General features: G+C 40.2%; 2 protein-coding genes across 3 annotated transcripts in view; one reads left to right on the top strand and one right to left on the bottom strand.

Annotated features, from left to right (window-relative positions):
* Positions 1–14,624, top strand: part of F2RL2 (coagulation factor II thrombin receptor like 2) — a 505,949-nt gene that overhangs the window by 14,299 nt on the left and 477,026 nt on the right. The window lies entirely within an intron of this gene.
* Positions 1–14,624, bottom strand: part of IQGAP2 (IQ motif containing GTPase activating protein 2) — a 254,590-nt gene that overhangs the window by 81,536 nt on the left and 158,430 nt on the right. For both annotated transcript variants that reach the window (XM_084881260.1, XM_084881261.1), the window contains exons 10-12: positions 12,280–12,443; positions 8,379–8,539; positions 4,890–5,014 (exon numbers count right to left, since the gene is read on the bottom strand). In XM_084881260.1, coding sequence (XP_084737386.1) covers positions 4,890–5,014; positions 8,379–8,539; positions 12,280–12,443 — 450 coding nt within the window. The remainder of the gene's footprint in view (positions 1–4,889; positions 5,015–8,378; positions 8,540–12,279; positions 12,444–14,624) is intronic.

Here is a 14,624-nt window from a genome sequence, read left to right as displayed (position 1 = left end):
ATCTGAGAGTTTTTGAAAGTAGCAAAAGGGATCCATCTGGAGGTCACTTCTCAATACTGCCTTATTATTAAAAATAAACTGTCAACCAGTCATAAAAAAACTATAGTTTATATAGTACAAATATGTATATAAATGTGAATATATGTATATAAGCATTGTACACACATATGTATACACTAACAGGGGGCTTCTGCTTCCCAGCTTAGTGCTGATGGACAAGAACCACTACAAAACTTAAACATAAACAAGAAGCAAGCTTAGAAAATAAACATTCTTAAAGCCAAACTTCTTACTTCTTATTTTGTCAGTTATCTTTCATCTAAAACAATCACAATTCACTTTAAAAATGTGATATGCTATGAAACAGAGTAAGTACTATTAATTTATCTGCATCTTAAGATATTTGAAATTAAAGTAAAATACTCAGCTAAGTATCTTCCAAGTAGATGACTCCATAAATACCACCTTGCTAAGAATGGAAATAATTATCTGGAGGATGGAAGGGACAATCTAAAATGATTAGAAATTATTCCTGATTACGGTATTTACTTAAATATATTTGAAGAAAAAGTAAAGGTACTTTCCTAACATGCAAGTTATATTATTTCAAAACAGAAGAACTCAGGAAAGTCTAAGCACTATCTACCTACAAGGTATCGTCCGTCAATTTTAAAAAATCCTCACCTGAGGATATGTTTTTTTAAAATATATTTTTAGAAAGGGAGGGAGGGATGGGGGGAGAGGAGGAGGAGAGAGACTAGTAGATTGCCTTCTGTATGTGTCCGACTGGGGATCAAACCCACAACCTATTGGTGTATGGTACAACACTCCAACCAAATGAACCACCTGGCCCAGGCCAGGTATTATTATTTACCCTGTTGTAGTTATAAACTGTAGAGTACAGACTAATTCATTTCATTCTCTAGACACCTACCTTGGGTAGACTGTTCTAAATACTTTTAAACACCCCATCCAAAATGAATCCGAATGACACTATAAGAAATGTGTGTTCCCATTGGCTGCTCACCTGGGGATGAGTGCATTCCAGCTGACTTGATTGAAATCACCAGCTTAAGTTCTGTTTGGTACTTACTAAGACTCAAGCTGCTGAGGTCATAGTAAATGACCTCATAGGAGCTGAAAGATCTACTCAGCAGCCCCCTGGTACATCTGTATCACTTCCTCTGTTTACAAGTCAAGGAGAAATCCCATTTTAACAAAGATCGCTGAGCCTCAGTTCATGGCACACCTCCCTAAGTCATCGTGTGAGACTACGGTAACATTCTTGGGTGAGAATGGCAGAATGAGGGAGTGGGCAGGATGAGGGAGTGGGCAGAAATTCTCTTAGAGGATGTGTATTTGAGACAGCAGAGGAGGTACCCTACAAAGAATGGTACCTACCAAATGTAAAAAGCAATTCAAAGAAGAAAACTTCATTGTCTAGACCAGTGTTTCCCAAAGTGTGGTACGCATACCCCCAGGGGTACGGGAAGAGTTTGGTGGGGATATGCACTGCACCATGCTTAGCTGCGCCTAATTCTACGTTCTCATGAGTCCTAGGGGTACTCAGCGTTACGAAAATTATAGAAGGGATACACATATGTCAAAAGTTTGGGAAACACTGGACTCTAGACGATATGAATGGTCCTCTGGGGCTCTACTGGCAACAGTGAATTTTCTAGTGAGAAACCAAGAGAGCATCCAAGTCTAAGAAAATGCATATAGCATAAGGTAACCATAATCGGGACTTTTTTTAAAACACCCCGGGACATGGGACAAATTGTTAAAAATCGGGACTGTTCCGTCAAAAGCGGGATGTCGGGTCACCTTAATTTAGCAGCTTCTCCATTAAAGTTCGCTTTCTACACTTATCATTTCCCATTAGCTGCATACCTTATCCACATCACAAAACAGTCAGAGGATGAGACTTGAGAGCACATGGCAGGGTGGGCTGGGGAGAGAAAAGCACTCTCAAGATATCCATGAAAAATTCTCAGCGTTTTCAAATGATTTAATGACTATGTTGTGCAATTCCTGCCACAATGGTGTATTTTGAAAATTTAGTTTTAAAAAATATATATATTTTATTGATTTTTTACAGAGAGGAAAGGAGAGGGATAAGGAGTTAGAAACAGCGATGAAAGAGACACATCGATTCAGATGCCTTCTGCACACTCCCAAATGGGGATGTGCCCGCAACCAAGGCACATGCCCTTGACTGGAATCGAACTTGGGACTCTTCAGTCCCCAGGCCAACGCTCTATCCACTGAGCCAAACCGGCCAGAGCTTAAATTTAGTTTTTTAAGCAATCACCTAAATATATGTTATCAAGCTCAATACTTTTAAAAATATATATATATATATATATATTATTGATTTTTTACAGAGAGGAAGGGAGAGAGAGAGCTAGGAATGTCGATGAGAGAGAAACACCAACCAGCTGCCTCTTGCACACCCCCTACCGGGGATGTGTCCACAACCAACATACATGCCCCTGATCGGAATAGAACCTGGGACCTTTCAGTCCGCAGACCGACGCTCTACCACTGAGCCAAACCGGTTTTGGCTCAAGCTCAATACTTAAAAGAACTTTAAAAATACCTCATTTTGGCAGAATTACAGATCAAAAGAAAGAAATGGAATGTTCTGTATTAAACTCTCCAATCCTAGGAAGGAAATATGACACAGAATATCTGAAATAACTCTGCTGGTTATTGCAGGTGCCCTTCATGACAGGATGTTTAGAAGAAATATGAGGGTGGCCATGTGGCATATTTGTGGAGAATGACAGTGCTCCAGTTTAACTAGATAAATGCCACACCAATCCAAAAAGATTTTTCTTCAAAAATGATAACCACCTACAAAAGACCCCTCTTTTTTAAAGTTACACATATGTTACTTCCCCACCCCCCCTTTTCCTGATAAAAGCAAAGGTTTTAAGATATTCTGGGACAAAAATGGCGTTCCCTCCCCTTTGTAAAATCAAGGTCAAGAATGAGAGTAAAACTACAATTGTTCAGCACTGAGAACTCACACACCTCCCCTTGCATAAGCAACACACACCACAATTCCCTAAGCAGAACTGAACTTCAGGTATTGTCAGAAAGAATTGGGGAAAAGTTATGAAATACTATTCAGCTGTAAAAAAGAAGTAAATCTTACCTTTTAAGACAGCATGGATGGACCTGGAGAGTATTACATTAAGTGAAATAGGTCAGAGAAAGACAAATACCATATGATCTCACTTATGTGTGGAATTTAATAAACAAAAATAAATAAACAAAACAGAAACAGACTCATAAATACAGAGAACTGACTGACAGCTGTCAGAGGGGAGGGGGTTAGGGAACTGGGTGAAAAGGTGAAGGGAATAAGCAAAAAACAAAACAAAACAAAAAACAAAACCCACACACCCCAAAACACCTCATAGACGCAGACAACAGTGTGGTGACTGCCAGAGGGGAAGGGGGGTGAGGGGAAGTAGAAGAGGGTAAAAGGGGGATAAATGGTAAGGGGAGGAGCCTTGAGTTTGGTTAGTGAACATATAATATAATACGCAGATAATGTATTATAGAATTGTACACTTGAAACTTTTATAATTTATTAACCGGCTACCCTAATAAATTCAATAAAAAATTTTTAAGAGTGGGGAAAAAAAATCGGGAAAAAGCTAGAAAACAAGGATGAGAATTGGTTCTTTATTTTGCCGACCCAAAGAGAGTCCATCCTACCCAAATGAGCACATTAGCCAAAGCACTCAGACCATTGCTGCTCGAGACCCCAAGTGCTGTAGCTGGGGACCCAGGAGGAAGGCTGAAAGGCAGAAGGCTGGGGCACTGAGCTTTGTCACAGGCACAAACACCAGGGTTTTCTTTTGTTTGTTTTAAAAATATATTTTTATTAATTTCATAGAGGAATGGAGAGGGAGAGAGAGAAACATCCATGTGAGGGCGAAACATGGATTGGCTGCTTCCTGCACATCTCCTACCAGGCATCAAGCCCCAAACTGGGGCATGTGCCCGGATAAGAAATTGTACCAGCAACTTTTTGGTGCACAGGACAATACTTAATCAACTGAGCCAGGGCTGTTGTTTTTTTTGTGATGGAAAAAATTGCTTAAAGCTTGAATTTGGTAATTCATGCTACAGAAAGTAGTGAATAACTGATTGCTAAAGTTACACAGCTCCCCATTCCTCACCGTTTTTATATGCAAAAGGCAAGTGATAAGGAAGCAGCTGGCACCCAAGAAAGCATGTTTGAGGGCATATCCTCTTGGGATTGCCCACTTTCATGCTCATAGTTCTCAACAAAACAAATCACCATGACTTCTGATTATAAGGCGGCAGTTAGATTATGTTCCAATTTCTTCCTAGGGCAGGAATGTGTGTCACATTTCAGGAAAATGTCCAAATGAAAAGACAAAATAAAGCTGAGTGCCCAAAAAACTGAGTTATGTAGCCAACTCTGAAGTACCATAAATAAAAGTTATTAGGACCTCTATGTTCTGTGGTTGCTTTTTTTCCATGTATAGGGCGTAATGTCACAGGGAGGTCATAGCCTCCTGCCACCGTGAGGAGAAGCCCAAGTTGCTGTTGGATGTGTTATACACAGAGGAGCCATTCTTCAGGCGCTCTGCTCTCTTCACACCCCCCTTATATGTATGTTTCGTCTGTTCTTTTATGTCTTTTTATATATTTTTTGTATTGTTATAATATGTTGTTACAGCAGTACAGGCATACAACTTACATATAAATACATACATACATGTTAGAGGAGTGTGCTTTCATAGGGCTCCATGAGCAAAATTAGTAGCCCTAATCTAGAGAAGTTATCGGGACACCTTATTCTCCCACTATACTAGAGGAAAAAAAAGGTAGTCCGTACTTACTGTCATTTTCTTCTTGAATTTGAATATTAACCATATCAATACAATTCTGAATTTCGTTCCAGCTTAAGGTCTCTTGCCCTTGGGACAAAACGTCCAGTTTGAAGGAGAGTAGTTCATCGGCATAACTGCGGAAGAGAGGGCGATCATGACGCTAATGACAAAGAGATATTCATTCTTTGTTCAAGTTATGCCTCTTAAATTTGACACGAGGGGCCAAAGGTGTTTGTTATGAGGTGAGACAAAGAGTAGAAAGACAACTAAAACTGTGGAGTGCAGTTCTGTCAACACCCAACAAGCTCACATAAACTAATGGTGTTCTTTTTCTTAGAAATACTTTATGTACAAATGCTGTTGAATGAAAAGTTCCTCAAAATCCAGCTTCGTACCTCACTCAAGCAAAACAAAACAAAAGTAACAGACATTCTCAAGCCTGTGATTTTGCTTTTTGTCTAATTACTAATTTTCTTCCCTTTTGCACTGAATCTTGGCTCTGAATGGCCATGGCCCTCAACCCTTCCATCAAGGTTCTTTTTGTTTATTACTCTTGTCCCTCCCACAATGCGAGCTGTAAGAGTCTTTTCTACTGTAACCCTAACATAGCTGGGTCACCCTGCGATCTAATATGCCTATCGAGAAATCAAACAAAATGCACATGTAGTTCCAGAAAATCTTGCTAAATGACACACATCTGCACTGTGTTTTCTTGAAGAGATCGTGCATGAGTTGAACCAGAATATCTTAAAGTTCCTCTCCCGCCCCCGTCCATTGCTCCTAAGGCTTCAGAGCAGATACTCAAAACCCTCGTGTCCCCTCCCTGCCATAGCTCTCTCACACTTCAATCCTGGCCCCTGACCCTCCTCACTCAGCAGAGCCCTCAGGAAAATAGAGTTTGGCCAGTCGCTCCAGTTATTTTTTTTGTCTGGAGAAATTTCAGAGGAAAAGACACCCTTCTTGACATATTACTAAGGAACTTTAATTTCTCAATAATCAATTTTCCTATTTAAAATGTACAGAACCAGTGTTAGATCCATAAGCTAACGTGAGCCAGTCTAGCCCAAAGTAAGGACATTAAATAGTTTAGTTGGCTTTTGCATTATTCCAGGGCAGTAAGACGAATCCTCTGTGTGTCTAATGATTACGCAGCTTGACTTCTGAATAGCACCTGCAGATTTCATAGCAGAGGTTAAAGAATTAACACTGCATTAAGCCCAAAACTGTTTGCTTGTTGTGACAAATTTTCTTTAAGTTTTGCATGCCTCTAGATCAGCGGTGGCCAACCTTTTGGACCACACGGACCACCCGTAGTCCGTGGACCACCGGTTGGCGACCACTGCTCTAGATGACACTGAGGTATCTTCCATGGAGTAGTTTGAGAGAGAAAAACATCATTCAAAATAGGAAGTAGTGGTGATGATTCATTATCTGTCGCCGAATGAGACATCACCAGATGCAGGCCTAAAACTAGTTAACTGTCTGTCACGTGTGAGATTTTCCCTTACCAAGAATTATAAGCCTACGAAGATACTTTGTGCTACTAATAACATATAATACTGACCATCCCTTCTAAAAAAGAGTGCAGAATCATTGTGGGCATTTCACATGCTTCATATCTGAATGACAGTCCAGTGGAAATAAAATGAGGATAAACACAGAAAAGAAGAGCAACCACCCATCATTTCTTCAGCAATGAACCAACACTAGTCAAAGAGAACAGATTTTAGGGATAAGACCTACCTCCGCAGGCTTTTCCATCTGAGTATTAAAGGCATGAACTCTGGAAAGTGTTCTGTGGTTTACCCAAAGGTCCATGTCTTTCCCCCCACCTCTCTCAGAGCTCTCTTCACCATCTCCCATGAGCAACTAGTAACATTATATTTCTAACAGACTTGGGAAGTTTTGAGATTAAAATTCCAATTTAGTTCAGCAAATGTTTATTAAGCACACGTCATAAATAAAATAAGTTGCAGGCATCACAGGGATATTAAAATGAACAAGATGCAGCCTTTATACTTCAAGGAGCTTCCAGTCTAGGGGATAAGACAACAAAAACTCCAAGGAAGTTTTTCACTAGGAAGAATCAGAATTATATTTTTTTGTTCCAAGATTGTGTTCCTCTCTAGATGATGCTAATTCTCAGAAGGTATGATATGACATTAGCGGGGGTGGGAAGAAGCATGGAAATATTCATGGATGTAGACTAGTAAGAGAGAGCAGAGCAACGCCTGGTTAGGTAAGAATGAGGGCAGAAAAGATTCAGGAATACCTATCTGGAGGTTATTATAAATAGAAGCAAAAGTGAAAGTGAGGTGGTTGTGGGAAACCAAGACACTTTGCAGTGGTATTACACACAGATTGGATACTGACAGGGAGGGAAGTGAATGGGCTGTTTACCGCAGGAGGCTGCCTGGCAGAGGGCAGGGGAAAACTCAAGTTGAACTTGAGGTTTCTAAGCTTGGAAGGGAGGGTGGTGTCATTAACAGAAACAGTAGAATTTGTAGAAATAAATTATCCTGGAAAGAGACTCAGGCATAATGAACCAGGGGGCCGAATTTATGCAGTGTAAAAGCATCAGTTTCTCCAAAAAGACTAAAAACAAGGAAATCCAGTGTCCTCCTACTTTTGGGCCATTCTCTACATTGACAAGTGGTCAAACACCAAGTTAAAAAAATTTCCCCCCTGTACAATTATATTGACTCAGGAGAATTACTCAACCTTTCTATTTGAGCAGTTTCAGAAGCAATAGCTCAAGAGTTTTGTCAAGATCTAAGCAGACATCTCCCCCTGGTGGTCACAAGGATGGAAAATCACTCGGTTTTTTATTTGGGCTTTTGTCTGCCTGAATCTTTCATTGGGCTCCTTATTCTAGCCCCTTAATTTTCTCTCTGGATTTGCTCTAGTGTTTATAATACTATCAATTGTATTATATTTATAATACTATCAAATAGTACTATATTTAAGGAACACGAAATGAAAAATACTAAACTGAGGTTGTTACCCACTGCCATGGTCCCCTGTGGTCTCAGCATTCCTTTTGTTTAACAACCAGAAAAATGAGGTTTTGGGGCCCAATGGCCAAATTTTGGGTTGATAAATCCAGATTCGGTTTCCTCATCAGTAACGTAAAGAGAATTGAACCAGATGATTATTAAGGTTCCTTCCCACTTTTCTACATATTGTCTTTTCCCAAAGAAGCTCAAAGGAAGGTATGTTTTCAACATTTCTTGCATTTTTAGCCTATCAAATAATCTTTGCTAATGACAAAAATCAGTCAGCAATTGCCACAGGATGACCATTTTTAGACCTCTGCATCACTAAAAGGAATAATGTACACACGGAACTATAATATTACACTCTTAAGAAAAAGTAGACCAACTTTCAAGAAAATGAGCATGGCTATATGGATTTCTTCAATAAGTAACAAACCCTTTATTTGTGAGATCTGCCAAACATACAGTTCTGTGTTGAGAAGTGTTTCGGAAAACAACTTACCGTTCAACATATGTCTCGTCCAGATTGTTGAGGCCTATCGCTGGGCTTCTAAGTTGATTCTGCACAGATACCAGGTCTTTGCTGTCCAAGGCCTGGTTGAGTAAAGCAACAGCAGACAGCATTTCCACCGCAATCAGGAGCTCCTCGTGGGCCAAGTAATTCTGTTGGGAAACACATGGCAATAAGTTCACACACCATGTAGATGTGATGGGGGTTTAGAGGGTTTAGAACGCACATTTCCAAAAATGATGAAAAGTCAAAGATTTGACAACCCAGGAGAAAAAACTAATTGGTCACCTACTCTGCACTGACTTTAAAAAATAAGTAAATTGGACCTAACCGATTTGGCTCAGTGGATAGAGCGTCAGCCTGCGGACTCAAGGGTTCCAGGTTCAATTCCGGTCAAGGGTATGTACCTTGGTTGTGGGCACATCCTCAGTGGGGGGTGTATAGGATGTAGCTGATCGATGTTTCTAACTCTCTATTCCTCTCCCTTCCTCTCTGTAAAAAATCAGTAAAATATATATTTTTTTAAAAAAGTAAATAAAGAATAAGTAAATTGGCTTCTGGGATTTTCTTAGGTGGTTTTGGCAACTGAGTTCATTACAACCAACATTTATGATTCCGAAAACATCTGGATCCCCATAGCTGATCCCTACTACCAGCTCCATTGGCTGCTCACAGGCTCAGTCTCACCAAATAATTAAGCCAAGCATTAGATAATGTGGTCACTGTCTGAGAGTGTGAGGTAAGATTTTAGGATAACTAATGATTTTCAATTTGAATTTAGGGTAAAGAAAAGAGGATAGAATTTCACCTAAAAGTTATAGCCCCAGAAAACTAAAAATATTTAAGGTAAGAATATTAATTCTAGTTTCAAAAAAGTTAGTCGCATATTTATAATTAGGTAAAAATTTTAAAATGTATAATAAGGTCTAGATGTTTAAAGAAATGTGAGGTTTATCTTTTGGCAAAATAAATAAGAATCTCCAGATTTATAAATCTGAATTTGGCTTATTTAAAAAGTACATCTTAGATTTCAGAACACTTTCCTCTTCAAATCTCTCTTCCATTTAACCATTTTATACTAACTTGGCCTAACTTCCTAAAGGTTATTTCTTCCATATATTGAAGGAACCCAAAGAGAGCATGAAAATGAGTTAATAAAAAAATCTGATATATATCTTTACATCTAGGATATTGTATGTAATATTTATATTACAGATTTCTGAATATTCACAGAAATCTTGCAGCAAAATGATTTTAGAGTAACAAAGCATAATTTTCCCTTCCAAAGCAAATGGGAAGAAGAGGTTCTTAGAGGGAACCTATAATTAAATTTTATCCAAATATCTGATATTAAATACAAGTTTAACACATAGGGAAAGTATAAAATTATAAGTAAAGGGTAGAATAGAATTATTTGAGATTCACCTCTGTTACCCTTTCAAGTGAACTATCCACAAAAATCTAGAGTGGTACACAACAAAAATGATAAGGAAAGATAAAGAAATAGTTATTATTTGACTATTGACCAAATGGGTATGAATGACTGTGGTAGAGTTCCAATAGCCTTGGGCTTCAAAGCTAGAGAAGTGGGAGGAAATATTAATGCAATTTGAGGAAATAAGCTATTTTTCTTTTATTATAAAATAGCATCTTGTGCCCAGCTGGTGTGGCTCAGTGGTTGAACATCGACCTATGAACCAGGAGGTCATGGCTCGAGTCTGGTCATAGCATATGCCCAGGTTGCGGTCATGCCCAGGTTTTAGGCTTGATTCCAGTAGGGGGTGTGCAGGAGGCAGCTGATCAATGATTCTCTCTCATCATTGATGTTTCTATCTCTCTCTTTCCCTTCCTCTCGCAGAAATCAACAAAAAATATATCTTAAAAAATTTATATTTAAAAAAATAGAATCTTTTTATTTAGAAAACATAGGAAGTCTTAATAAGCAAGAATAAGAAAACAAGTCCTACCACCTCAGTCCTTTAGTATATGGTCTTCTATTTATTTTTAATTCATGCAAATATTTACAGAGGTGTTTTTGTTGAGGTTGTTTTGTTAATCCTCATGCAAGGATATTTTTTTCATTGATTTTTATTTTTTTAAGAGAGTGGGAAAGAGAGGGAGAGAGGAGATGGAGGGTGGGGAAAATTATTCTGATATGTGTAGTGAGGTAATGTTTTCTTTTCCAAATGGTGAGATGTTTTTGAAGGGTTTCAATCCTTTCCCACCTTTTAAAATACTAGCTCTCCCATATATTAAATTCTTGGCTCTGTTCCAGTACTTCTCATTCTGTTCCATTGTTTGGCTGAATTTGTAGTACACATGCTCCTAATTACTCTAACCTTATGTGAACATTACTGTTTAATACTATTCACATAATAAGGAACATAAATTTACAAAAATTAAAGCCATAGTGCTAATGTTCTGATTGTAGATTTCTAGAAATGCTGATTTCGAGCTTATTTTTCTATTAAAAAAACACACATAACATTTCAGAGACAAAGAAGCATGGAACAGATTGATGAATTTCATAGGGAAGGTGAGGGAGGGATGTAGGGATTGATAAACCAGGGCACTTACATGCATACTAGAGGTCCAGTGCACAAAATTCGTGCATGGTTGGGGGAGGAGAGGGGCTGTCCCTCAGCCCAGCCTGCACCCTCTCACAATCCGGGAGAATTCCACCCTCTGGTAGAATCCCTAGGTCTGGCCAGTGATCAGGGTCTATCAGGGCTTTCCTTCCCCTGGCTGCAGGCAGCTAGCCCCACCCCCACTGCTGCCATTGCTTGCCATCTGTGCGGCGCTGCCCCTCCTCACCCACCACCATCGCCTCCCTCTGTGGCACCAGGCATGGGGTGCCATTTCTTGGCTGGCCTGGGCCTCCCTCTGTGGGGTGACTGATTGTGCCACTCCAGATTGATTGCCCCACACAGGGAGACCCTGCCCACTTGGCCAGGGCTCCCATCAATCACAGGGGCAAAGGGTGGCCTGGGCCTTCTTCTGTGGAGCAATTTCGGGCCCCCCAGCCCCCAACCAATTGCATTGTGCCTGCCTTGGCTGGACTGGCACCAGTGCATGTCATAGTGTGGTCGTTTGCTGTTCAGTCATTTGGTTAATTTGCATATTATGCTTTTATTATTATAGATACGCACAACCCATGTGGTGAATGATGTGGTGAAGACAATAATGTGGTGAAGGCTCAGTGGATAGAGCGTCAGCCTGCGGACTGAAAGGTCCCGGGTTCGATTCCGGCCAAGGGCATGTACCTTGGTTGCGGGCATATCCCCAGTAGGGGGTGTGCAAGAGGCGGCTGATTGATGATTCTCTCTCACTGATGTTTCTAACTCTCTATCCCTCTCTCTTCCTCTCTGTAAAAAAATCAATAAAATATATTAAAAATAAATAAATGAATAAAAGCAATGTAAAAAAAAAAGAAGCATACCTTTAAAAAACAACAACAATGTGGTGAAGGCCTGGGAGGGGCAGATGCAGGGTAGGGGGGGGAGGGTGTCAATGGGGAAAAAAAAAAACCACCACCGATGAAACTAAGGGGATATTTATAATACTTTCAACAATAAAGATACATATAAAAAAAACACATTTTAAAATGCAGTATAGTTTAAAAATGATTCAAAAAAACTTTAAAAAATCACAGCGAACAAGAAACACCCATTTTCTTGAGTATTTGTGTGGAGCTCTGTCTGCACTTCCTAAGTATGGTCTAAGATTGGTGACGTGGATGAAAAGCAGGTCGAAGGAGAAGGCAGCCATGGAATTGCTACAAGACGGAGACTGGAACAAGGTAAAGACTCTGCACCCCTGTTCACCCCCTAAACAGCCTTCCTCATGGCGTGGACTCATCCTGAACATCTCCATAACCCAGTCTCTCACTCACCATGGCGTTCTGTTTCTGAAGGTTGAGAAGTTCGTTCTGATACATCGCAGCTGCAAAGGGATAAACCGCAGGCAGCTGGGCCTCCGGCCTCTCCAGGGCGAGCAGCGTGCTCTCGGGGTCGCCTTCCTGGATGACAGCATTGATGTGGTCCACTGCAGCCAGCCCTGAGGGTGGGAGTCACAGGCGTCAGAATGCCCACTTCCCACTGCGGCCTGACCCACCCAGCCCAGCCGTCCAAGGACTATAACCGAAGGAGTCACTGTCCAGGAGCTAGGAGAAGCTGCAGTTGGAGGACAAGCAAAACCTCGGAAATGGTAGCTGAGTGACCGGAAGTTGGTCCAATTCTTGGAGGTAGGACGTAAGAGAACATCAGCACGGATGGAGCTGGATTTAGAGGGCATTCCTGCCTAGTGTGACTTCCTTACAAAAGTCTTCTTTTGTGGGGGCACCTCTTCCATGGTTCTAATCCCTGAGGATTTGCACCTTGGGAATCCACACAGTATTTGGAGCTGGGCCACATAGGCCCTGCAGGCATTGCTCTCTAATGCTCCTTATGCGTCCTGGGGAGAATGAAGCTATGGAAGCCTTGCCCTATTGCTTCCTCTGAGTCAGAACCGTGGAAAACCCGCAGTCAGTGCTCGGACACACTGCTGCCTGAGACTGATGGTATTAGTTCTCAGAACAGCCTCTTCTTCAACTTCATGTTCTATGAAGCATGGTTCTTTATTTTTAAAGCCTCACCCAAGGGGGGAGAGGGACAGACAGACAGACATTGGTCAGTTGCCTTCTGTTCATGCCCCAACCTGTAACCCAGGTATGTGCCCTGACCAGGAACTGAACCAACAACCTTTCGGTGCACAAGATGACACTCAACCAGCTGAGCCACTCTGGCGGAGCTGAATTGTAATTCTTAAGAGAAAATAATTCAGGTATTAAAAAAAAATACTATAATAAATCCATATGATTGAATAAGTCTATGTTAGTATCAGTTAACCTAAATAAAAAGGCCCTGATCACAGAAATGCCTTGGTGGACATGATCTGCCTGAATCGTAAGCTCTGTGATGTTTCTACCAGCTGCAATGTTTAGATTACAAGACGTGAATTTTAGTGACCAAACTGAGGGTGCTTGAAACAGTAGATTCAGCATCGTTTTCAGAGAACAGAAACGGAATTGCTGAATGAGTAGTGAACTCTGCCACCAGGCAACAGCAAACCTGACAGAACAGGCAGGATTTTGCCCTGTAAAGGCGGCTCTGGGGTCGCAGAAAAAACACAGACCCATACATTTCTAGAGCTTTTCAAGGGTTAGGCTGTCTTCCTAACACAGGCTTAAGATTATTCTAACTCTTTCTAACAGATACCCATTTATCTTCCCTAACTACATTTCAAGGAGCCACCCTTAATAACCTTTCAACTAAAAGACATCACTGAAAAGCAGGAAATACTTACAACAAATGCAATCTTTCATGCCACACTCCCAGAAAACGTTCACTTATTCTAAAGGATCCTAAGAACCCAAACACTTGTTTCTATTCTTAAATTACAATAACAAATGAAAGAATTCCAGAAAGGAAGGCCAGTGGATGGTTGTGATTTCTGCTCTTCCATTCAAGTTATCTGAGTCCTTTCCACTGTGTCTCTGATTACTTTGGATGGGATCCTGCACCACCTTTGAAAACTATTAGATGGATTTATACAACTGGAGGGTAAAATATTACCAGAAAAAATCACATCCTTAAAACGCTCTTAATGCATAATTTCTTCTACAAAGAAAATAAAGTAAGCTTAACCAATCTTTTACACCGTGCATTTAACAAAATTTCCAGCTCTGACCTTAAGAGAATAGGTCATGGAATGCATATGCCAAACCCAAAACTTAAATAATTGTAGTTCAAACAAAGCTAACGACAGGGCTGGTGGCATTACCATCAAAGCTGTCACTTATGCCATAACTATGGCTGCTATGAATGTGGACACCTTAACATTTTAATATAATAACCTCAATGGTTGGGGGAAAACTTGCCAACTAGCTATAAATGTACATATTTTAAAGCATATACAATAATTGTCTCATTGTCATGTCACGGACTAAAACATGCTTTTGAGGGTTTTTCCAAGACTACTTTTAGTTCTACTGGACTATACATTTTCAGATGGGAAGAGATTAAAAAAACTTCAGAATAAATATGTTCTGCCCCTTTAAAACCAACCAAACACTGCAATGTCCTTTATAATTTCAGCTGGTTATACATCAGCACAAATCATCTCAGGCCTTTTATTTAAAAATGGGGGAAAATAAATATAAATTTGTCCTGGAGTGAAGTATTAAAACATTTACATAAG

The sequence above is a fragment of the Pipistrellus hanaki genome, assembly GCF_964339955.1.
Source record: "Pipistrellus hanaki genome assembly, chromosome: 4".
NCBI classification, from domain to species: domain Eukaryota; kingdom Metazoa; phylum Chordata; class Mammalia; order Chiroptera; family Vespertilionidae; genus Pipistrellus; species Pipistrellus hanaki.
Note: the sequence above shows the minus strand (reverse complement) of the source record. Positions and strands in the feature narration are given on the sequence as shown.